At 47.6% G+C, this 23849-nt stretch overlaps 2 protein-coding genes across 4 annotated transcripts in view; one reads left to right on the top strand and one right to left on the bottom strand.

Annotated features, from left to right (window-relative positions):
• The window catches only part of acss3 (acyl-CoA synthetase short chain family member 3), a 34543-nt gene extending 28592 nt beyond the window's left edge, over nucleotides 1-5951 (top strand). The window contains exons 10-16 of the mRNA XM_076722440.1: nucleotides 1657-1752; nucleotides 2338-2401; nucleotides 3881-3962; nucleotides 4258-4380; nucleotides 4477-4576; nucleotides 4751-4926; nucleotides 5472-5951. Of these exons, the coding sequence (XP_076578555.1) occupies nucleotides 1657-1752; nucleotides 2338-2401; nucleotides 3881-3962; nucleotides 4258-4380; nucleotides 4477-4576; nucleotides 4751-4926; nucleotides 5472-5555 (725 nt within the window). The 3' untranslated portion in view covers nucleotides 5556-5951. The remainder of the gene's footprint in view (nucleotides 1-1656; nucleotides 1753-2337; nucleotides 2402-3880; nucleotides 3963-4257; nucleotides 4381-4476; nucleotides 4577-4750; nucleotides 4927-5471) is intronic.
• Nucleotides 5868-23849, bottom strand: part of ppfia2 (PTPRF interacting protein alpha 2) — a 141467-nt gene continuing 123485 nt past the window's right edge. For 2 of the 3 annotated variants that reach the window (XM_076722436.1, XM_076722439.1), the window contains 17 exons: nucleotides 23570-23787; nucleotides 22342-22582; nucleotides 21525-21554; nucleotides 21290-21420; nucleotides 20885-21066; nucleotides 20203-20293; nucleotides 16942-17023; nucleotides 16146-16346; nucleotides 13681-13743; nucleotides 12479-12511; nucleotides 12223-12398; nucleotides 11981-12078; nucleotides 11705-11880; nucleotides 11240-11308; nucleotides 10805-10961; nucleotides 8902-8993; nucleotides 5868-7223 (listed from right to left, as the gene is read on the bottom strand). In XM_076722436.1, the coding sequence (XP_076578551.1) occupies nucleotides 8935-8993; nucleotides 10805-10961; nucleotides 11240-11308; nucleotides 11705-11880; nucleotides 11981-12078; nucleotides 12223-12398; nucleotides 12479-12511; nucleotides 13681-13743; nucleotides 16146-16346; nucleotides 16942-17023; nucleotides 20203-20293; nucleotides 20885-21066; nucleotides 21290-21420; nucleotides 21525-21554; nucleotides 22342-22582; nucleotides 23570-23787 (2007 nt within the window). In that variant the 3' untranslated portion in view covers nucleotides 5868-7223; nucleotides 8902-8934. The remainder of the gene's footprint in view (nucleotides 7224-8901; nucleotides 8994-10804; nucleotides 10962-11239; nucleotides 11309-11704; nucleotides 11881-11980; nucleotides 12079-12222; nucleotides 12399-12478; nucleotides 12512-13680; nucleotides 13744-16145; nucleotides 16347-16941; nucleotides 17024-20202; nucleotides 20294-20884; nucleotides 21067-21289; nucleotides 21421-21524; nucleotides 21555-22341; nucleotides 22583-23569; nucleotides 23788-23849) is intronic. The other variant, XM_076722438.1, reaches the window with a different exon arrangement.

The following is a 23849-nucleotide window of genomic DNA, read 5'->3' as shown; positions in this document are numbered from 1 at the left end:
CTTCTGACACTGCGTTCAGCATGTTGCTGCTTAAAGGCGCTCCGTGTTTATCGTACACGTGAACAAGAGAACGATATAGATTCCTGCCGATCATGGCGCACACAGGTGGGAGCAGTGCAGGTTTGCAGTCATGTTATAATGAGGGAAATCCATTCAGTGTGTTAGACCTCAGTGATACAGACAAAGTACTCTGGTGAGAAACGCTGAATGTAAACAGAAACTTTGTTTACAAGAAGACTCCACAGGGAACCACTCACCTCCAGATTTAACATTTCCAAGTCATTTTGGTGGCCAGGTTTTCTCTGCAGCCCGGTCTCTTTGTCGGCAGCTGACAGGTGTGTAACCCCGGTGAAGTCCTCTGTAGCTGAAGCTCTCCCTCAAGCTTTAATGAGGAGTCTGAGCTGCCGACATCTCTGTTGTATCGACTGAGCTGTCATTTGCATAGCTGGCCTGCTAGCTTCGATGTTTTGCCAGTGGACTTTGCCCTCCCAGACGACAAGTCGCTTCTGCCACCAGCGCTGCCGCTGACTGCAGATTTCAGAAGAAAATGATTGAAGTGGTCCCCCCACCCCCACCCCCCCCGTGTAGCAACTCATGTGATTTGGTTTTAGTGCATCCAGCTGCATACATTATCATATAAACCGGGGAAAATGCCATGACACTTGTGGCCACAATAACTCAAGAACAATACATGACAGAAACATCATATTTACAACCGTGCGCTCCCTATAGAGAACATAATCTGATTACCTTTTGGAACAGCGTGTGCATAAATTTGCATGTTAGTGCACAAAATGGCAGCACACGAGATATTTCAGCTGCCTCTTGTTTGTAAATTGTGTTAGTGTCAGAAAGCCAAAGGGCTGACTGTGGTTGAAATGTGGCCACATGTCTGATCTAATTAAACATCCAGTGAAGCTTAGTCCTGTCTGCAAGATTAACTTCCCCCTTTGTGCAAACAGCACCTACAGATCGTAGGAAAAACAGTGGGAATCATTGAGCTGCAGCTGATTTTGAGCTGTCCGTCACCTGTCGTGTGCATGTTGTTTGAGGCGTCGGTTAAGTAAAACTCTCAGCCTGGGAAAAGAAAACAGGCCAGACAGATGCAAACGCTCAGATGCATCTTTGTTCTTGTATTTACGCCAAGAAACCGGCCAACACCCAGCGACTGAGACGTGTTTCTTCACATGCATTGTTTTTCAAATTTCAGAGGAACTTCGCAGACAGATGCTGTTCTTGGGCTGGACTGCCGCTGTGTGATTTCTGATGTAATCTTGCTTAGTGAGCTGGATCGATTCTGCTGCTCGCTCTCTGGGTGGGCCATGACAAACTGGCTAGTCTTCGCAGTAAGTGGAGCACAGTGGGGTTGTGGAGTCGGGGAGAGCCCATAGGAGCTGTCATAGTTTTGTATTATGTAGGTTAATGCTGCTCACAGAAGCAGTGCAACCCACTACCACACAAGCTCTTTTGATCAGCCCACCAACAGAAGGTTTAACATTTGCATAGAGAGCAGAAAAGCCAGAAATCCACGGGGGTTGTGTCAGAATTGTGCCGTTGCAGCACGGATCCAAAGCTCTTGTGTTTTCACGAAAGCGTTATGAGTCTCCCACACACACATTGTCTTCATGCACCTCTTTTTTGTGTCTCTCTCATCAGAAACCGGCTCAGCCATCACCTCCTCATGCATTGGTCTGGGTAACTCACTCACGCCACCTGCAGGTCAGGCTGGGAAACCTGTGCCAGGTTACAACGGTAAGAGTCACAACTATTGATCTGCACCCCACAAAACACAAACCAGCTTTTCCTGTCATGTTCGTTTCTTGTGTTTCTACAACCCAGATTTATTTGCAAAACGAGCCCATGCAGTAATCTCCTTTATTCAATCATGTGCTCACAAAGTGGTGAACCTCTCTCCATCCTCGCTCGTGAACGACTGAGCCTTTCCAGGATGCCCCTTTCATACCCAATCATGACACTCTCACCTGTTACCAGTGAGCCTGTTTACCTGTGGAATGATCCAAGCAGGTGTTTGGTTTATGTCAGAGAGGATTAGCCAGTTATCACACCATTTTATTTATGCTCTGCAGTGTCTTAACTTTTATGGAGTCAGGGTTGTTTATTTTTAAATTAATTTCACTCACCAGTCATTATTTAAACATTGTAAGTCTAAACTGCTGCGCCTCAATTACAGCCGCAGATAAACCAAAACAGAAATGATAAAACTTGGCAGCTGCTTGTAATTCCCTGCAGAGTATTTTATATTATGGCTCTTCAAGTTGGCTAGTGGGTGATACGCCGCCTCTGAATATGAATTGCGTGCTCTTCCCTTTCCACTAGTCACAGTGATCGATGATGACATGCGGGAGGTGAAGCCAAGAACCCTGGGAAATATCGTGGTGAGGTAAGATGAGTGGGTACGTTCACAGGCGTGTGAGCAGCTTAGTCATTGCTTCACTTTTCCTCCATCACTCGCACAAGCACAGAAATGCTCAAGTCAGATTTAAGCTCCGATCTTTTAGTCATTAATCTTAATAATTCACTGTTTGGCGGCTTGTATTCAGCTCCAAGGGGCCTCACTCCTGTCTGTGCCGGAGGCGGAGAATGAAACGTGTAAGTTTATATATGGGCTGCCTATGCAAAGGGAGCTTCATCAAAAGCTCCGGCAGCCCTTTGTGCCGCCTTATCTTCCAGCCTGCCGCCTGTCTGTTATCACTCTCCAACTCCGTTTCCCTGTTCTTTGTAACTGGCTTTGACTCAGCGCCAAACAAGGAGGATTTCCAAGGAATTCACATGTACAGTGCGCCCAGGGATGACGACAGGTAGAGCTGTAAACAGACGGGAAAGGCTGTGACTTCCTTCAGGCTGCCAGAAAACCTGTTCCAGCCCTGTTTGATTAAATGCACAGCATCATAAAATCACACTCAGTACTCACTGAGTGAGTAATGCTGATGTGTTATGGCCTGTAAGCAGTGTGCGTTTTATATGTCAAAACAAAACAAATTACTTTGCAATTATGTTGCATTTATTAAACATCTAATTGTTTCAAATGTAGCTTTTTCTAAGTCTGTTGATTTGGTCATAAAGAGCACAAATGACTCAGACAGCCACCATCAGACATCAGGTGTTAGCTTTGAATATTCTGCTTGCGGTGAAATTAATCTATGCAGACGCATGTTTAGGGTTCAGACTCAGGAAATGGGATCACCTTGGTCAAGTCACCGGTCAAGAGGGGGATTACTGGTGGCCTCTGGAAAAACAAAGACTGTCCTATCTGCTGTGTGTGTGTGTGTGTGTGTGTGTGTGTGTGTGTGTGTGTGTGTGTGTGTGTCAGGGAGGTTAAGTTTAGCAGAGTCTGACTGTTACCCATCGTCATGCTTCATTGGGGAGAAAGAAGGCCTTTAATGCTCATTGAATTCACAATGATTCAAACCTGAAGAGACACTCGCATAGAAAGAGTAATTCTGCTGTTTCTAAACCTGGGTTCCATATGACGACGAGGTGTGAAAGGTTTTGGGATCCGTCCCGCAGATTGCCTCAGCCGGCAGCCACGAAATGAGCTGCAATGTAACCCCTGAGGGAAAATACAGACGGCCTCAGATTGGTATTCTGAGAGCGTGATTTTAGCAGAGATTACATCGCTCTGCTCAAAGCCACCAGACTCCTTTGACAAAACCAGTCATTTTATCGCGCAGATTGAAGAAGTTGCAGCCTTGATGGCTGAGTTTGTCGGCGTTATCGTGTCACTTTGGTGTTTCAATCATTAGTTCAGATCTAACGTGTTAAATTCCTTTTATATTTATTAGTTATTTAGACCCACAAATATACAAATATACAGACACAGATTTAACTACACGTGTTTTTGGCTTGCTTTTCCCTTCAGGCTGCCGTTACCACCCGGTGCAGCGTTGTCTCTGTGGCAGAACCAAGATCTGTTCAAGGAACTCTACTTCACCAAGTTCCCAGTAAGACATTATTACATTATGTCCTCACATTCTGATGTTTATTGGACATGAAATAATGTGCACAGCTGTCTGATTCAATGAGAGAAAAAGTTGAATGTCTGTCAGAACAATTGTATTTGGAGTCAGTGGATTAATGATGAGCGTGTAGTGATTAATATGTGGTAAAATGTGGCCCTCTAGTGTTGAAATCTGATATTACAGAGCAGCCGTTAAGGGGTTTGACTGAAGAAACTCTAACGAAAGACCACGTTGCACAGGGACATCATGTAATCACTCCTCTGTGGCCCTTCATCAGGGTTACTATGACACCATGGACGCAGGTTTCGTGGACGAGGAGGGCTTCCTTTACATCATGTCCCGCTCTGATGATGTCATCAACGTGGCCGGCCACAGGCTGTCTGCTGGAGCCTTGGAGGAGGTAGAGAGCGGTTACACAGGAAGTGACACAAAGGTTTTCCCACCTCTTCTTTGTTATTTTCATGTTTGTGTGTGTGTGTGTGTGTGTGTTTTGCAGTCAGTGCTGCAGCACCCTGCAGTGGGAGACTGTGCTGTGGTGGGTCTGGAAGACACTTTGAAGGGTGTTGTGCCCTTGGCCTTGTGTGTGCTTAAACATGGTGAGGCATGACATTCAGTGTAGCATTAAGTGAAGATGTAACTCCTCAGGTGTCATTTTGTCACTTTTCCTCTTTTTTTCGATGGCGCCTTCTTTTCCCTTTATGACGAAAGAGAAGTTGCCCGCAAAATTAAGACTACGACCAAATTTAAATTGTTTGCATCGTGTGTCTCAGGTGTGCAGAAGAACGAAGAGGAGATCACTAAAGAGATGGTGAAGCTGGTGAGGGACTCCATTGGACCGGTGGCTGCCTTCAGGAGAGTGCTGTTCGTCCAGGGGCTGCCGAAGACGCGCTCCGGCAAGATCCCTCGCTCCTCTTTGGCCAACCTGGTCAACGGGAAGCCCTACAAGGTCTGACGCAGCTCTGCAGAACAGTTTGTGCTTTCCTGCCGTCACCAATAGTTTTTTTTAAAAGTTAAGTGCTGCAGGAGAAACTCGCTGAGGGGAATTTTATTTTCTCGTCCCCCGTGCGTGAATTTACAGCCGCTCAGGAAACAGTGAGGCTCATTTTGTGGTGCAGGATTTGAGTAATGATGGCGCGTTAGCAGGCCCTGCACTCATTAAATACAAGTGAGGGCACGTTTGGGATTTCATCTCTTTATAGTTACTGACTCAGGTTTGTGCTGATCAGGTTAAAGGCGTCAGGAGAGAAGTGGATGACGGCCTGAGAAAACACTACTTCTTATTATAGTGGCTCTGTTCACAGATGTAAATACAAGGTTTTCATGGATACGGCCTTAATGCTCTACGTCTAAATGCAGGATTTAAAAGAAGTCCTTGCATTGTGATGAGTGCACTCATCGCGTAAACATAACTGACTGAGGTAAATGTTCAATCATTACTTTAATTCCATTTTAATTGGGCTGTTTTTTTTGGGCTTTGTGTTTTCTCCGCAGATCACTCCAACCATCGAGGACCCGGACGTGTTCAAGGACATCGAGCGGCAGGTAGAAAAAGCCCTGAGACCTCACGGAGCCTGAGCTCGTCTGTTGGATCAGAGAGAAGACTGAGGTTGGATGGATTTTGAAGCTTTGCAGCACTGGGTGTGAACTGTGTCGAAGGTGGAGGGAGACACTGACACTGACCTTTCACCTTCTCACCTGATGTGAACTGTGCCAAACCCATGAAGCGGGGTTAAAGTTTCCATTTGTAACAGTCAAATTAACAGCCTGTTTGTACATAATCTGAATAATAATGTGAAGCCGTGCAGCATTATGTGCTGTGCTCGTTTATAATTAATGAACAGAGGCAACGTGCGTGTTAATTCTGAATGAAAGCTAATGAACATAACTCATTCACTGACATTTTTTTTTTTAATTGACAATGAAAATTTGCTTGCTCACCACTTAGTTTTGACCAAAGTACAAGAATAAATTAAAAAAAAAAAAGAAAAGAAAGAAACAAAAAATGGACACAAAATAAAATGATTCATTGTTCGTGCAAATTGAAGATGTAAAAACAAATTAAAAGCGTAAGACTTGTTGAAGTGGTCCATCAGAAATAACTAAAAGACAGGTAACAGGGCCGTACAGCCGGTGCCCTGCAAACTCCGACAGAAACAAAGAGTTAACAGTTACACCAATGTAAGTCACAGCAAGCAACAGGTTTGTCTTTAAAGTCACCTCACTTCAACATGGTCATATACACTCTACGCACACGATGAGCTAAAGCAGTCTGTCTTTCAGTTATTTCCTCTGTTCTGTTAACGTCGGAGGGGTCGGGGGAGAAGGCCAGCTCGGCTGAGTGTGTGGTTTGTCCTTTGTGTCGACGTCTCGCCGGACGGAACGTACAGTACGACGGGGGACAGGCTCCACGGCGTCGTCCTGCTTTTTTTTTTTTTTTCCCCCGTTCTCTGAGAAGAAGTTTTTGTGCAGCTTCGGAGAGCGGCGGCGCCTCTTGTTTCGTCCTTGGCTGCCGATTAGTCCGTTGAGTTGATGCGGTTGTATCAAAGTGCTTGTCATGTCGTCCCGGTGCGTCGGCGCGTCCTCTTAAAATGCTCCTTTATGACAGCGAGAAAGGAGAACGACGGGTTCGTTGGTGCTGGAAATGGGGCTCAGAGTGGCTTTGGTTGGCCACTAGAGGGCAGGTTTTCACACAACGTCCAGACTCTTCCTCTCTCTGTGGTGCAGCGCGGGTTCATCTTCATCAGCAGCACAATGAAAAAATAAAACCATATGTACAAAATGATCTAGAGGGGGCGGGGTAATATGGAGACAGTTTAAAGAGCAGCATATATTAATCTATGGTCCACTAAATGAGGTGGCAGGGACATTTTTTTGCACAAACTCTGAATATCTTTTTATACATAGATGTGTATATATATTAAAAAATGGCATATTTATGTACAGATAACCTACACATCTCCTGTAGAAGAAATACACAGTACATTATGCTTCGACAAGTTACTGTACATGTAAAAGGTAGAAATGGTGACAACAGGGAGGCCTGCAGGACAGTTTAGCACCGGCGTCTGGTGCCCACGTTATGGGGGCGTGGAGTAGGGTCAGGAGGGAGGGGGTGGGGGCGAGGGAGGCGGGGTCAGAGAGGAGCGCAGGGCTTCTTGGCAGTGCGTGTCGTCACAACGGTTTGTTCCTCGGCAGGTTGGCCTATCCAGCAGCTCCCCTAGTTAATCTCCATCAGAACTGAACCTGAAGGGAAACACAGTTTAATGAGGCGCTGCAGGAAATCTTCGGTTTCTGGAGAAAAGACGAGAAATCCTGAATTACAATGAGTCAGTGTGGAGCCGTGCTGGGTGCAGTAGGTCGAAGTAGCTGCGTTGGCTAATTTAAAGCAGTAAAAAACGTGATGTGTTTCTAGCATTCTCTAAATAAGATGGTGTTTCAGAAACTCTTGGCGTGTGTGTGCGTGTTTTGGAAACCATCTTAACAGTGAGGAAAGGTGTACTTTGGGGGCGTCTCTGTGGAAATCTGGTGCTGTCTGTATCAGTTTGTGCAGCTGAGGGAAGACAGACAGACTGTGTGCAAGCAGCATCAGATTTTGTTCCAGCCTCGTGCTCTGGCTGAACTTTGCACTGTGTTCTGTCTCTTTTGTCTGTGTGGGAGTGCCTGGGAAAATAAGCTGATGAAAGCAGTAGAAAGAGCCGGCCGGGCGCTCCACGGGATGAGCACATTCTTGAGAAACACAAAATTACGAAGGTGTAACTTTTCCCCTGCTGACCCAAACCTCGTCTGCTCTGTGTTTACTCCCCTTCTTATCGTTATTACCTGTCTGCTGAGCCTCCCACCTCAGCACTAAGGACCCTCTGCAGGCTTTTAATGATTCTGGTCTGGGACTAAAAAGTTTACTGAACTAAGATTTGAATGTTTGTTAAACTAACAAACATTTAGGTGATGCTGACTGACAGGCGGGCGAGTCCAGACTGAAACATATATCTCAATCAGGCCTTTTTAATGCTTTTAAAGAGAGCAAATTGATGTCATTTAAAGGATCCAAACACAGTAGGAGTGAATGAGTGAAGTCAGCTGTCGGTCTCATGTCTGCCTGGACTTTTCATGCTAAACGAGCAGAGTTCAGTCTTCTCTCTGAGCTGTGACTGAGTTTCCCAACAGTACAGATGCAGAGAGGCGGATAGTGAGTCAAATCAAAGCAGATACTTATGAGAAATTACACTTTTCCACCGCACCTGGCAGCACAAAGACGACAGTTGGAAGTGAAACTAGGCCAAGCTCGCTTTGTAATCTGAACAAAAAACGAACAAACTCTTCTGTCAGTAAGTGTTTTCTTTTGTTATTTCTAGCTTAAAGTTGGATCTAGGCTGTTAGCTGGCTTTGTCGTTGCCACTGAACTTCTAATTGTCATCTCTGAGTTTTGATAGGAGGGTCAGCTGACGTGGGTCACGCCCTCTATCTGTTGCTTTGCTGTGGAAATCCTTAAGTAAAGGGTGGGTGAAGACCTGTGAGTCCACTGAGCAGAGGACACAGCGCTTCTCTTACGCTCCGTCATGAAGGAGCGGGATCACGTAAACGAACTTTAACTAATCTCTGTGTCAGGTGCAGAACTCCTGGTTTATGTGAGGCAGATTTCTAAAGCTTGGACCGTGACCGACTCATCTTTTCTTGTTTGGACGGACATTAAAGGAGGGCATGTCAGCATGAGGCCGCGGCTCGTTTGCTAGCCCGCCGTCTTCTATCACCTTATCACAGCTACCTGGCATAAACACGGCGGAGGCTCGCCAAGCCCGAGGAGACAAACACGCTTATCTCTGGAAACAATTGGCCCTCTTCTCTTTCATCCAGTATCTGTTTTAAGCACTTCTGAAGAAAGCTGTGTATTTGACAGAGCGAGAATCTGTGTTGTGTTACATACAGCGTACAGTTTAAGGTCCCTCTCTTCCTCCTCTCAGCAGGAGTAGGTTCTCACCGTGGAGCTGTCCAGCCGCTGCACTGCAGAGGGTCCGACTGTAGGGGGAGACAGCGAGAGAGAAAGAGCCTTTAAGTCTCAGTATTACAGCCTGCTGTTTATCAGATGGACCCAGAGTGGTCACCACCCCAAACATACGATGAAGACGTCCTCAACGGTATGAGTTCGAGCACACGCAAAAAAAACACTCTCCTCACACAGCAGAGATTACTTCCAGAGTCACCCTCAGGAGAAGCCACGGGTCACATGTGGCACTCAAGGGAAGTTTTCATTTTGCGTGGATTAACACCAGCAACGAGATCTGAGTGTACTGTGGACGTCACAGACCGGGAGCACAGAGAGTGGAGACAGAGGGACACGGGGAGGCTGTTTGAGTGTCACTGGGAACACTGTGTTAGAGGAGAACACTGGCCAGTGCAGGCGGATGGTTTCCAGTCGTGTATCAGAACTCGGGTGGCTTTAAGTGAAGAGACGGTTGCTGATACACTCTGCATCCTTTTAAAGAGTCATCTCCAGGTTATCACAGTGTGCATCTTTACTGCTAAGTCCTGACCTTCAAAATAAAAGCTGAATCAATTTAGGGATCATTTATTGGCCTCAGCAGATTCAGTGTCAGCTGTCAGAACTGTGAGTGGGAACCAGTGACTTGGTTGACCTTTAGTTAGTTAATTTGGTCAACCTGCGTCTCGATTAAGTAGCTCTGGTCTTTGTTCCAAATGGGACTCGAAGCTTCGAGCTTCAGCAAGTTAATTACTGAAATCTGAGGAAAGCAGCAGCATCACTAGAGAGAAGTTAGCCAAATGAAAGCAAGCTGTCACAGTCTGTCGTACACGTCCATCACAGCTTACAGAGCGACTTCCTGTCCTCAGAAGCTTTCACTTTGACTGTTTTTAAGGTAACACGGGTGCACACACTTTGAGTTTGACCTCAGAATGAAGCTGTTTGGATCATTTTCCACCTGTCAGATGTTGCTGAAGTAAAGCCGCTGTGTTCCCAGATTATCAGCACTCACACTGAGGTGTTTTTCTGCAGCTGTTATCAGAACAAATTCATATAATGGCCAAAACCAGAGAAATAAGATGTAATAACCTGGAACTATCCTTTAATGAAAGCCTATCTCAGCCAGTGTCCTCTTTTAACAGCAGAGGGATGAGGAATGACACAAACTGTCAGTTTGAGTTCTTGAGACATCCAAGACTGTACTGTCGCCTATGTAAACCTCCTGATTCAGGCCAACTTACATAGCACCGCTCAGCCACCTTTGTTTTGCTGCTTTATTACTGAAACTTCAAGGGTCACACCAGCAAGCATGGCTCCTAATCCATAACTTGACCCCCTAGCTTTTACCACCAGGGTGACTGAACACAACTATTTTGCAACTCTGCAAAACAACACCCTTGGAGTTGGATATCAGAGAGCTTCAAGAGTCGAGTAGAGAAAGAGAGAGAGAGAGAGAGGCGAGGGCGAGAGACCACAAAGAAAAGGAGAGATACAGCAGGACAGTGGTTGGCAGAGACCATGTGAAGAGGAGGGAGTATATGTAGAGTAATAATACACGCAGGGCCAACAAGCCCAGGACCTGCAGAGGGGCATAGCTGACCTTGAAACCAATCCAAATACATGTCGTCAGGACTGTCATCCAGCGCCTCATAGAGGACTGCAGAGCAGCCGTCACAGAGTCGGAGAGAACAAGAGACATGGTCACAACACAGCAAGGCGCACCGACTCCTGCGGCCAGGTGAGGTGCTTCGATGTACCAGTGCAACAGGTGGACTTCACCTGAGCCTTTGAAAGCTGTTCACAAAATGTACTGTATACAATGAGCTGAGCTGCACAGACCGGCACTTACCCTCGGGGGGCAGTCTCCGGGAGTGACCAGACGTGGCGGTGAGACGGAATCCAGCGGGGAGCGTCTCCGCGGACCCGGGCATCATACTTATACCGTGAACGTCTCGGGGCGGGAACTGCCTCCTCCACGACGGACCTCGGAAGTCTTTGTCGTCACACTGATGCACAGAAGAATGAACGCAAACGGTAAATATGCATCATGTTTGAAGGCATATTTCTTTGGAAGGCTGCAGAAAAAAAAGACGTTCAGGCCTCTAATCATGAATAAATGTGCCGTAATCAAACACTTTTGAGCTTCTATAATACGTTCCTAGCCATCGTGAATATTAATTAGGCTGGTAACAGTCGTCACAGTGCTCTGAACAGCGAGCTTTGTCTGTCGTGACGTTCCACCTCGAGGCGCTGCGAGGTCGGCCCGGCGGGCTGTTGAGCTCACCTCATCCAGTCTCCTGTCGGTGCCCAGCGCCAGCAGATTATTGTACTCTCGCTCCAGAATCTGACGTGCCTGAGGACAAAAAAAACAAAACAAAAACACAGCAGCTATTTTTAGCCGAGCGGTAACAGAGGCAGCTGACACGTTACATTATTCGCACTGCGTATCCATTTCACCTGATTATAGATGAGATGAGCAGTGGAAATTCACAGGGCAGCCTGCCAGAGTGACAGCTGGCAGATCTGCATGTTCTGATTTAGATTCCACCAGCTTTTTGAAGGCTGATACCAACATACCTCTACTTTTGGCCTCAAACTGGTGACAGAAGATATTTCTGCTCATATTCAGCACCTTTATATTTGGCTTGACAAGGCCAAAAAAAACCTGAAAGATGAAAAACGCTCCCCTCACAGTGAGGCGTCACACTGCTGATAAACCAGCTTCTCACCGGTCTAACTTCAGATTTACCTGAGTGTTTTGGTTGGGGATCTGGAGGAGCAGCGCCAGACTGCTGTAGTCGAAGTTGTCGTCCAAGGCGACCAGAGCCCCGTGCACGCCGCTCTCCAGCAGGATGTTGGCGTAGTCCCTCAGGCCTATGCTCTGCACCCAGCGGATGACCCGCTCGTTACTCCACACCAGCACGTCTGCGCACACAGAAATCTCGTCTTAAAGCTGAATCTCTCTTTATTTCCTCGTCTTTTCTCGTTTGTCGCGATGTTCAGGCTCCGCTTTGGGTTCACTTGCCTCTCATTTCATGCTGGCTGTGCTCCCGGCGTCTCTCCAGCTCCTTCCGGTCATAGTTGAGCTTCTTCAGACACATGATTCCATACTGTAAACTTGTTCTGGTGTCAGGAAGTCACACATGTCGACAGTCATGTGATGCTAACAATTAACAGCTTAAAACACCTGAAATCTACCACTAAGCTCCAGTTTAAATACAGGACTTCCTGTCAGTCACTGTGAGGCCGCAGACCAGAGTCCATTACCTGTGGAAGCTGTCCACCATTTTGAGGTGCACCCTCAGGTCCTTCTTGGTGAGGTGGTCCAGCATGCGGGCGTCCACCAGGCACTCCATGAAGTAGCTGCGGTACTGAGGTAGTCCTAGACTGGGCAGCCACTCGTTCCCTATCCACTCATGGTTCATGTCGCCATAAGCTAGAGTCTGACAGAAGAGAGACACATCTGTGAAAATATCATCTGGAACTATTGGACAGAAACAGCATCAGCAGGGCTCCTCCTTACCTGTGCCCAGCTCCCCTCTTCAGACTGTGACTTCTGAGTGAAACACAAAGATGAGAGAACATGAATGAGAGACAACGACTGAACCACAAATCCTGCAGCTGGTGAAATAAACCAAGTGACAACGTACATCAATTAATTTTTGATTCACGCGCCTTGAAAGTGCTTGAAAAGTGCTGGAATTTTGCTCTTAAAAAGCTCTATGAACTCTTCTAAATGCAACTGGCAAGTGATGCTAAAGCCGACTGATGATCAGACAGTTTAAACAGCACCTGTTATCCATGATGCAGCTGTTTCATTGGCTACTCTCACAGTCAGAAATGTCAATGCTGCTGAATGCGTTTCTATTACCCAAAGTTGAGTTTGGTCGTGGGGCTCCTATAAAGAGACACGCCCCCCCCCCTCCAGCCCCTGCTGCATTTCAACAAACCTTGAACTAACCGCAGGCGGCTTTTAAGACCTGCTAAAAGGTTTGAGGAAGTCACTGCTGAGCGAGTTAAAAGGAAAGAAAGCTCAAATGGAAATGGCATGTGAATTGGTCTCCAGGGTTGTTTTCACCCTCAGATGTGGCCTGACGTGACAGTTTGCGTTTAGTTTACTAATGGGATAACAAGCTGTCCCCAAAACGGCACAAGATCTGCTTTTAGCTCTGTGTTTCCAGGAGGATAAGATGGCGGCGGAGGCCCCAAAACGGTGTAATAGCCTTCATGTGGTCCTTTAAAAGTGACAAAACTAACATGACTTTGATGTCTGATCACAATTCATTACCTTCACTCCATCTCAGGTAATATAAACCATGATGTAAAAGCTCACTCTCATCAGAAGTTACTCTTTGGATAAAAACGCTGTGTTTCACATCCAGCTTGCTCAGGCCGACTCTCTGATGTGCTTTTTGAGTTTTGTGTGATGTTTCAGTCGCAGCAGCACAGCAACAAACAGTCAAAGTGACTCAAACCTCCAGCAGCAGCAGCACAAGGCTGCAGGCTCAGCTACGTCGCTGCTGTACCATTGAACTGACGGAGGCTCCTCCAACTAAAATCCTGTTTTTGATTAGTGATGATAGAAGACCAGGAAAGGGGTTAAATGACGCATGCCTTCTCCATCAGTCACCACACACGCCTCTCTTCCTCCGACATCCACTCTCACAGCCAGACGCACATGACCGACAGAGGTAGAAAAAGGGTGAAGGACACAAGGGGACTGACCGTTTTGGAAGGGGCTGCCATGGTCTCCATCTCCTCATGGGTCACCCATACGTTGCCTGACGGCTACAAGGGGCAGAGCCCAAGAGACAGAGCAGCAGCAGCAGGGGTGGTGGTAGTAGAGGTCCGGTAGGAGGGGCAAGCAGTGTTAAAGAAGAAGAGCAGCACCACTGTAAGCCAATAGTGTTATAGCATCACAGTCAGATCATGAACTGGCCCCCCCAACCCACCAGGGGTCAAAGGGCACAACACAACACGGTACAACACGGAGCATTCAGCGTACGGTACGAACTGCCATGCACATGAAGAAGAGCGGTGAATTAGTACCAACAGACACGTAAACCCCAGCGCTGAGCTGTCAGCGCCATCCCATCATGCAGAAGGTTCTGGATTTATCTCAGGCTGCAGTGAATTCCTTCCATTATTGATTCATCTGTTGACGATTTCCTCAACTAATCAAGGCGATTTGGTTACACAGTTTGTGAAAATACTGTGGAAAGACGATTTCTCAGAGGCAAACCCAATTTACCGTCATATAGGACCATCACTCGATAAGAACTGTCTGTTTGTGATGCTTCTGTACATCAAAAACAAGGAAAAACACGTCTGTCCGTAACTCTGGATAATCCACACATGCGGAAAATATGGACGGCAGACTCTTTTTATTGGACTGGAGGCAGAAGTCTGAGCACAGATAACTCCAAAACTGACTGCATGGCTACAAAAACACTAAAGGTCACAAACTAAAGGTCACAGTCCAGATCCAGTAGGGTCTTTCTGGTCTGCTTTAGCTACACCGCGGCAGGCTAAACCATGACCTTTCCTAAACTGTCTCTGCTGGAGACTGAAGAGGAAATCGGAGTTTAGTCTCACTCCTGCGTCAAAGTTACTGCTGCTGCTTCACATTAAAAGCTCTCCGCTGTCTTTTATTGTGAAGGAGTCAGAGGAATGATGCAAGTTAGCGGAGCTTCATTAGCGGTGCTGTTCTGTTAAATATGGCAGGAATGAGGAGGACAGGCAGTGAAAGGGCTGCAGGCTCTTATTGTTTCTGACAAGCACACCTCCAACATGCTCACTGCATGGCCAGGTGCAGGACACAGGCCTCCTGACGGTGGACCCCTCCCTCAGGGCATGTTTGAGGGGGGGGTTTGGTTGTAATGGCGGCAGCAAAATGACCCATTATTCCCCCTCTCTCAATTTTCTGCTCGATTTTACACATGCCGCCATATTTACAAGGTCAATTAACCCCCTCTGTCGAGCGAGCGGGGGGTTTTAAGTGTGACAACAGGCGGAGCGCCGGTCACAGCTGGGGGAGTTTGTGATGGGACGCGTGGAGTTACATGTGCTGTAATGAAAGTTTCATGAGGTGTGGAAGTGGAGCTAAGTGGTAGATGGGAGGGGGTGGGGGGGGGGCATGAGAGAGTACTGATAGTGTTATTTTACAAGAGGAGGAGACGGAACAAGTGCAGGAGCTCGGGAGTTATGAGCGCTGCGTGCATAGATGGGACTAAAAACACAAACTTTAATGAATATTCTCAGCTGGGTTCATGGAACAGCCACAGCCTCTCATCTCTGGGTGATTTATGGTCTGCTTTGTTTGTGCACCTTCAGTGTGAAGCAGATTAGTTTTTGCTCTGCGGCGTGAACGGTCGCTATCATTAAGGAACAGCAGAGTCCTAAGAGGGACTGTGTGCAATTACAACGGCAACGGGGAGCTATGAAAGCGACCGCACAGGGCACGCCGGAGCCATGTTACACAAACTGGGTCGCCACTGTGATGCTCGCTTATCACAGAGACGGGGAGGGTCAGAGCTGGTGAGACGTAAAGCGCTGACAAACGTGCTGAGTGCGAGCGTAAAGGCTAACACACGTGTCACCCGTGTGTGGAGGCGTGTGTGTTAGCAGAGAGGACGTTCAGTCATACAAACGTTGGTCAGAGCTGCTCTGGAGGCAGATTGTCTGTTTTTAACCAGTATTTCTGGATAAAAGTCAGATCTGATGCGCCTTGGTTAGCATGCTAGCCTCGTCAAACTTCAGTGTTTTTAATCTTTTACATGTTTGGAAACACACTCGCTCACTTTCTTAACATGAGGACATTGATGTTACTCTCATTCATGTCTGTTCAGAATGAGCAGCAGCCTGTTAGCTTAGCATAGAGACTCATTAACTGACACTAACAACCATAATTTAGTGAGATTTGCGCTGCTCACAGGCTAATTTTGTTACTTTCTGACATCACCAGGCTAACTGTTCCCCCTGTTTTCACTCTTTATGCTAAGCTAACAGGCTGCAGGCAGGCCACTCCAGCTTCATACAGAAGATGACGCCTGAACTTAAATTATTATCCTATTATTCCCTCTTTTCCATTTCCACTCTCTGATCACGTCTTCCTCCTGATCAGCTCTGTCCGGACGGCTCGTGCGACTGAAACTCTGCGTGTTTCTTCCCGTGTTTTCGGTACAACTCACGGTTCTGGAGGTGGGCGGGGCGGAGGGGCTGGTGAGGGAGACCATTTCCTGGATGGCCAGGCGAAGCTTGAGCCGGTGCAGAGGGTTACTGATCCCGATCTCCCTCTGGATCTCGGTGTCGGACAGGGCCGACATGATGGCTCCGCTCTTGACGTTGGCGCGGCACGCCGCCACATACCAGGCCGGCATTCCCAACCACAGCTTTACCACACGGAGAGGAGATGAACAGAAAGAGGCAGACTGATTAACAGATCATTTTTGTCTTTTTGCTGAAAATCTTTTTCACATGATTTGATCTGTTGAATCTTGCTGTGAACATCATTCTGGCCTCATCAGTGACTGAACACTGTGGTCTGGGATGCTGTCATGAGTTTGTCACGAGGCTGCAGGTCATCTGCCCAACATTAGGGGGCAGCAGTGTTTCTGTGTTTTGGCTGTTTCCTCTGTCAGTCCAAAAATGTGTCAGCGTGAGTGATTCACTGCAATGACTCATCAGAAATCGTAAAAGTCTTATTTTGCTTTCTGATCAGTGTTTTTTGTTGCTAAAATATACAAAAAAAAACAGATTCTGGGAATTGAGCTGAACACAATTACTCAGAATGGACTGAAGCAAACAATATCAAAAACTGTATTAAATGGCTCATGAGTTTATGGTGAATGAACACACAGATTTAGGAAAATGGGACTTTGATGAAGTTTACTTTGAACAATATTCTGCAACTTATTTATAGATCGATGTGTCTATAAATAGTTTTGTTTATGTACACAAAATCACCTGTTGGACAGTCAAACTTACCTCCAGCCAGGCGACAACCGTGGGACCGTCCCATTGGGCGAAAGGTAAACCCTTTCTCCTGGCCTCCTCCAACAGCTCGTGTCTGAGAGGGCGGGGACAGAGGACACCTCGTATGAGCACGTGCGCTCGGACGTCATAACAAACACACAGTTTCTCACTCCACGCCCCACACACACACACACACACATCCTCGCTCTGCTTTTCCCTGCAGCGTGTCGACGAGAGCCGAGCACTCGCACACGTTTTATCTCGCAGGCCGGCCTCAACACTAACACACACATACACATACACATACACACACACACATTACATTCACACTACTACATTCATTCCCACATCCTCAATCCTGCCGTTAGCGTTTGTCCCCTTCTAACACCTGCAGTATTTCTGATCTTAGGACAAGCCCTGTGTGCTTCTTTTAGCAGGAAATCTCAAGAACTTAACCACAGCAGGTGGAAGTTAAAGTGATTTTCTTAGGTGGAGAGCGCCACCACACGGTTGTTTCGATGCACCTTTTTTCCCCACCGCTGCTGCAAATGTCGTTAAATCTCGACCTTGAAACCACGTCATGAAAGAATCTCACCTGAAGGCTCATTCAGCCGCTGCTCTGGAGCAGGTAAAGCAAATCAAACCTCCTCATGGAGCTCCAGAACAGAGACTCCTGTAAATGGACCTTGAGCTGAGATTGTTAGAATTCACTGCAGCGAATTTAACTTTTAATAATCCCAAACAGTGTTAAATTAACCAGGATTATCTGTGGATTTTAAAGCAGAGTCTGTAAATATTTGATTAAAATAAGGCATTAAGAGGATTTAGCGTCTTGGCGGAGGCACTCGTGCACACCTGGAAGGTGCAGAGCTGCAGGACCAGCTCTTCCCAGTCCAGAGCCTCCGAGTTTGTTCTGCTGAGAGCCGCTTTCTCTCACGCAGCATTGTGTTTTTAAAAGGAACTTTCTTCACATTGTCTGGGCTGTGCTCCATGTTTTTTGTCTTTTTTTTTTTTTCAGGCAGGTGTTGAAGTGTAACCTAAGGTTGCACCTCGTCGACAAAGACCGGCGAGTAGATGCTGTCGGCTTGTCGTGAGCGGGGCTGTTTGTACTGAATCCTCCCACGCTCGGCGAGACACACACACACACACACACACACACACACACACACACACACTCACGGCCAGCCGAAAAAAACGCCGGACAAACGGGGGACCAGGGAACACACTCACGCCCACACACCAGAAACAATGCACTATTTAGTGAACACATTTCATAACAAAAACTCAGAATCAACAACGCATTCCCTGAGCATGTTGTCAAAGAACTGACAAATGGAAAGAGTGGGCTTAGTAATAAACATGATACATGTAGCACTCTCAGCGTTGAAGGCCTCAGTACAGTGAAAGGGCACTTAAACACAGCATACATGGCATACAGAAGCCTACAGGGACAGAGGAAATGTGTTGATCCGAACACAACCAGGTACATTCACTGTCTCCTCTATCCAGCACATGGGGACGTAGCCCATGTTTTATGTTCAGGTCAGGTCTAATGCATGGAGAAATACATCCACTGAACATAGCTGGGGAAAGGGAAGTAAGGAAACAGTTATGACAAATCATACAAACAAAAAGAACAGTTGACAGTCCCATAACCAGGCGTGGCAGCTGGTTATTTTCACACAAATAGATAGAGACACATATAAGGAGAGGAAGACATTCCGGGTGTAATAATTGGGCCCCAGCTTTAGCGGCGGCACATTCTCTGTCCAGCCATGGATGCAGCTGCCATTGAACTGTAAAAAGGGGGGAAGAAACGTCTTCAGATGGTAAATGAAAAAAGAAAGAAAGAGCGCAATGGCGTCGTTAACAGCCATGAAGGATAGAGAGGTAAACAGATAAGAGGCGTCAGCTTTGGCGCTGGTCGTTCGGGAGAGGACGGATGGCAGGACAGACAGGAGAAGATGGCGGACAGGGCAATGTGGCGGAGACAATGGTCATATCCAGGAGGTCAGTTACACATCCTCACAACTTACCCGCTTTGTTAGAGTCAGAGGATGATGAGAGGGAGAGGAAGGGTAAGAGAGGAGAGAGTCAGAGAGCAGAGAGGAGAGAGAGAGTGACGGGGAGACAAAAGTACACAAAATGTTAATGAGTTAATTGGCAGTTAAACGATAACGGCTCTAAACGCACACACACACACGCGCACACACACCTGCACACACATATCTCACAATGGAGGACATTCGTTTACAGGAGCATCTGTAGATCAGTCAAAAAAAAAAACAAAACGTCATCTTCTACAATGCAGTCCTGACCAACATCTCGTGCAGCAGAGGAAATGAGAAATGCACTGAAACACAGCAAGACCCCCCCCGTCCCCCCCTCCCCCCTCCCCCCTCCCCCCTCCATGGCCTTACATTCAAATGCTCAGGTACATTCAGATACTTTGTCGTTGAAACAGAAAAGAAAACGCACACCGACAATGAGACCACGGCGGTACTGATCGATCAAGATGCTGAAATGGAAAAAGTAGTGCAGGCAGCTGAATGGCATGCAGTGCGGAGGAGGCGCCAAGATGCAGGGTGGTGCTGTGGCCGTAACCCCGGACACCGCTATGAAGAAGTCAGTGCAGTGGAGGAAAAAAACAACACGTTTGTCAACAAACAACGAACGGTACTCGCTACCGACCGACTACATGGGAGGCAAAGTTAATCATCATGGCAACTCAATGTGCACTTCGAGCAAATGACATTCATCATTTGGCACTGGGGCATGGCAATGCGCACACACGCACACACACACACACACACATTCTGCTGACAGGTCTGATTTGAGGGGGGTCCCCTCTATCCTGTGGGGCCGACACACACCCCGGTCTGAGCGTGGGTGTGATCTACGGCGTGTTTGTGTGTGAGGAAAAGCACATCTGCAGCTTTGTGAGATTAATTGGTTTTCAGCCTGGATCAATAGCCCGACTTTGGCTCTGTGTCTGAATACAGTGAGGCTGATCTCTGCTCCTGGACGCTCATCCAGCTTCTGCTTTCTATCGATCCTGCTCTCGCTGCGGGTTACGCTTTCACGAACGCCACTGCCGCGCTTTCGTGGAGCGAGAGAGCTAAAGGTAAACATGGGAGGTGGAGGGTAAAGCCTGCGTCCGTGAGTCAAAGACCAGGCTGAGCTATGTGCTGTCATGTAGGGAGATGCTAATATGACCAGGAGCTAAGTCTGTCCTGAGGTGTCTGCTGATGAGGATCTTTGGGCAAAGCTTACTTCTTTTTCAACCTGCGGTCCTTCTCAGCCTGAGTTCCCAGCTTGCCCACCCCCATGTCCTGGCCCGCCATGTCTGGGTCCATCATGGTCGCTGAGACGGGAGGAAGAACACAGGATGTCAGTGAATAACACCTGAAACTGATGCTTGAGGATGTGAAGTAAATAAAGACTGAAATGTGTGTGTATGTGCTTTATTTGCCTCTGATTCATGTTAATATTTGTTTTTAGGATTTACCCAAAGTTGTGTAAAGATGCACACACATGAACAATCACACAAAGGTGATAACTGAATTCAACAGTCATGACCTTCAAACTGCTGCTTTGCTGTTCTATCAGCTCATTATGGTCTCATTAAAAAGTTTGATATAATTCAGCCAAATGATATAATGATGGACGAGATGCATTAAGTTTCTCTGATTATCTGTTATCTGTTTCACTGTTACCACGATGACGAAGGACACCTGACTTCATCCTCTCCTGCACGTCCAAAACTAAAACGCGCCGCCTCCTTCCAGTGGAAGTTTAAGGGGCCTTGACGGCGTTAAAAACCTTAAAATGTGCAGCTATAACACATGAAATGCCTTCAAAGTGGAGCTACCCTGTCAACACAAATTTGGGTAAATCTGAACAGTCTTTCAGTGAAATGAGAAGTGAAGGAAGCGTCAGCGGCTCCCCTGCTCACCTTGTGGGTCTACCATGACCTGCCTGTGTGCCAGATGTGCCAGTCGGCCTTTCTCCTTCTTGCCAAAAAGCCGCCCGATGGAGGATTTGATGCCCTTCTTCTTCGGCTGTTTGTGGAGGGAGTCCTGGCTGCTGGCGACGCTGCTCAGCGCACTGGCCTCGGCCTCCAGAGACGCCACGATCCTGCGGGCGCCAACACGCACAGAAAACATGGTGGTTTTAAGTTTGTGAGATCATTTCTCAGAGGACGTCATGTTTGGATGATTTTCCCTTCTGACTTATATTTAATTGCAGACACGGCTGAAGACGACAGCGCCGTCTGAAAACCATCAAGCTAAAATTTAACTCCAGAACTGCGGCAGCGGCGAGGCGGCTTGTGTCTTTGAGGGGTGTTGGTGCCGCCTACCCTCGTGCGTCATTGTGCGAGGAGGCCGGCAGTGTGTGCGTCATTCGGACGGTGCGCGGCGTGGGAGGCGGGGACGTCTCGCACTTGATGGTGGCCTTGTCCTCTCGGCCGTCCTCGTCCACCGCTGCTATCTGAGGGGCGAGGGCAGAGAACAGGCGTGAGACGTGGCGAGGAAACCACCTCTTAGCCCAGGGTGTCATTATCCAGGTCTCATTACATCACACGTCACATGTACCTTTCTCCGGTGTTTCCTCAGATCGCTGGGCTGTCGGCAGAGAAAAGACAACGTGTTAAAGACAAAAACAAAGGCTGTTGGCTCGTTCATATAAATATCATCCAGACGCTCGTGAGCCCGATAACAGATCATCCATTCACGGATCGATACAGAGGGACAAAGACGGATTGGTAAACAACTCATTTGCGCGATCAATAAAATCAGTCTTCTTCCTCTGAAGGCCTCTGGGACGAGGACACACTGCGCCCTCTTGTCCTGGTGCATTATGTGAATATTTTTAGAGGTTTTTCTTCTTTGATGGGCACATCTGGAGCCGCAGCCTCGGGTCGAGGAACCGAGCTGTAAGACACATACTGCCTATTCTGGGAGGAACCGTAAGCCATCCGTCCCTTTGACATCTGGGCTGCCTGATGACAGCTGACGGAGCGAGACAGCTTCTGTCACGACTTCCTCTGCACGCTCATTTAACGCAGCAGGTCTTCAAAAATTAATGTCTTCTGGAGTTCTACAGCTTAACGTTACGGTAAGAAAACCTGGACAGAGCAGCTGCTTTTGCTTCCTGTTTTCTTTATATTACGACTTCTTCCACTGACTGAAACAGCCCACTATGCAGAAGCTGCTGTGGACATATGGGAGCCTTTGCACAAAGGAGTGAGACATATTTACACACAGTGCATCTCTGTGTACTGACAAAAGTGGTACAGTCTCTAAAAATACATCTTAAGTACACTCAGACATGCGTGCAGCTTCAGAAACGAGGCCTTCGTGGTCTTTGAGCAGCACCCTGAGTGCAAACAGGACGCAAACAGACACTGACCAGCGTCATCACCCCCATGCGCTCCATATCGCGGGCGGGGCTCCGAGGGTCGAGTTTGGGGGTGGAGTGTCCGCTGGGCGGGGAGGAGGAGGCCAGGGAGGAGGCGGTGGCTGAGGCAGTGATGGAGGCTCCGTGGTGGTGCATTCGAGCCAGGTTGAGGCCCTCCAGGCTGACGCTCGCCACCCGGTTTTCAATCTCCTCCGCCCGCAGCTCCGTCGACTCCTTCTCCTCCTGGATCAGCCTTCGGGAGAGGAGCACACAGGAGGAAAAGCTCTTCATCTCATATTTTCAGGTTTTGCCGCATAGAGCTAAATAAAACCTCTTTTACTTCCAGGAAAACATGATATCAGTATCACAGTTACAGAGCTGCGCCTCCTCTGTGGAGGTCTCAGGAGGTGGATTTCAGGAGATTTCTCCAGCAAATTCCACTAAATGCCTACAGTAACAGGCAAACTAATTAAAGGCAATAGCGAGGAGATAAAAAGGCTAAAAGTCAGGTCATTAGCTTTAACGTAGCCTGGGTCTAACTTTGTAATTAGCCGCGAGCTCGACTCCTCGGATTCACGATCGCTATCTGCCATCAGATTTGAATTAACTCCTCCTGAACGGAACGTGGCTCTGCGTCTCCTGATGGGGATGTAAATTAGCAAAGACCAAAAGGCACGTTAAGAGCCCTTGAAATAAAGAACCGAGCTAAGTTGCGCCTGGGGTTATGAATACTTATCAGCACCAGATAATTACAGCATTAACAAGCGAGAGGCTGATCGCATTGTCCAAAACACGGCGTGCATACAGGAGAGGTGTCTGACAACTGATAGCTTAGCATGAGCGCCACGGAGCGCAAGTTCAGTCCAAAGCAGTGAATTAAGATGTTTTTTAGCATATCTGAAGGAATACATGAGCACCTAGAACATACTGATAACATTACAGTGGATAGGTGGATCATCCTGCACACATATGAATAAAAGCTGTTCTCAACAGGGTGTTACTTAATACTGAAAAATATAGATTTTGGCTGGAATATCGCTTAAAGAGGCAAAGGCTGGGGGTCTGAGACGGTTCAGTAAAATCTGCAAGCGGCTCAGCTTTCCGGGACGTGACCTTAAAAACATGTTAACTGAATACGAAGCAAAGTGGATTAGGAGCACGATAAGTAAAGGAAGCAGATCAATATGTCTGGGAATCCGGCCTCTTCTATGAAATGAACGCCGCCGCGTGCGTCAGCTACCGAATCTCCTTGTTGATCGCGTCCAGCTGCTCCTGCAGCATCATGGCCAGAGTCTGTGCGTCGGAGTGGCCGCTGGGCGACAGCAGGTCCATGGAGCTGAACAGCGTTTCCCTGTCGTCGTCGTCGATGTCCGACATCTCCGTGTCGCTCTCGAAGTGGTGGCCTCCCAGAACCCCAAGCTGCTGCGAGCGCCACTCGTGCTCCCCCAGCGATTTCGCCTGCACGGAAAGATAAGGAGCGACTGTGAATAAACCAAACTCACAAGGTCTAATTTAGCGCT

The sequence above is a fragment of the Chaetodon auriga genome, chromosome 22 (genome assembly GCF_051107435.1).
Source record: "Chaetodon auriga isolate fChaAug3 chromosome 22, fChaAug3.hap1, whole genome shotgun sequence".
NCBI lineage: Eukaryota > Metazoa > Chordata > Actinopteri > Chaetodontiformes > Chaetodontidae > Chaetodon > Chaetodon auriga.
Note: the sequence above shows the minus strand (reverse complement) of the source record. Positions and strands in the feature narration are given on the sequence as shown.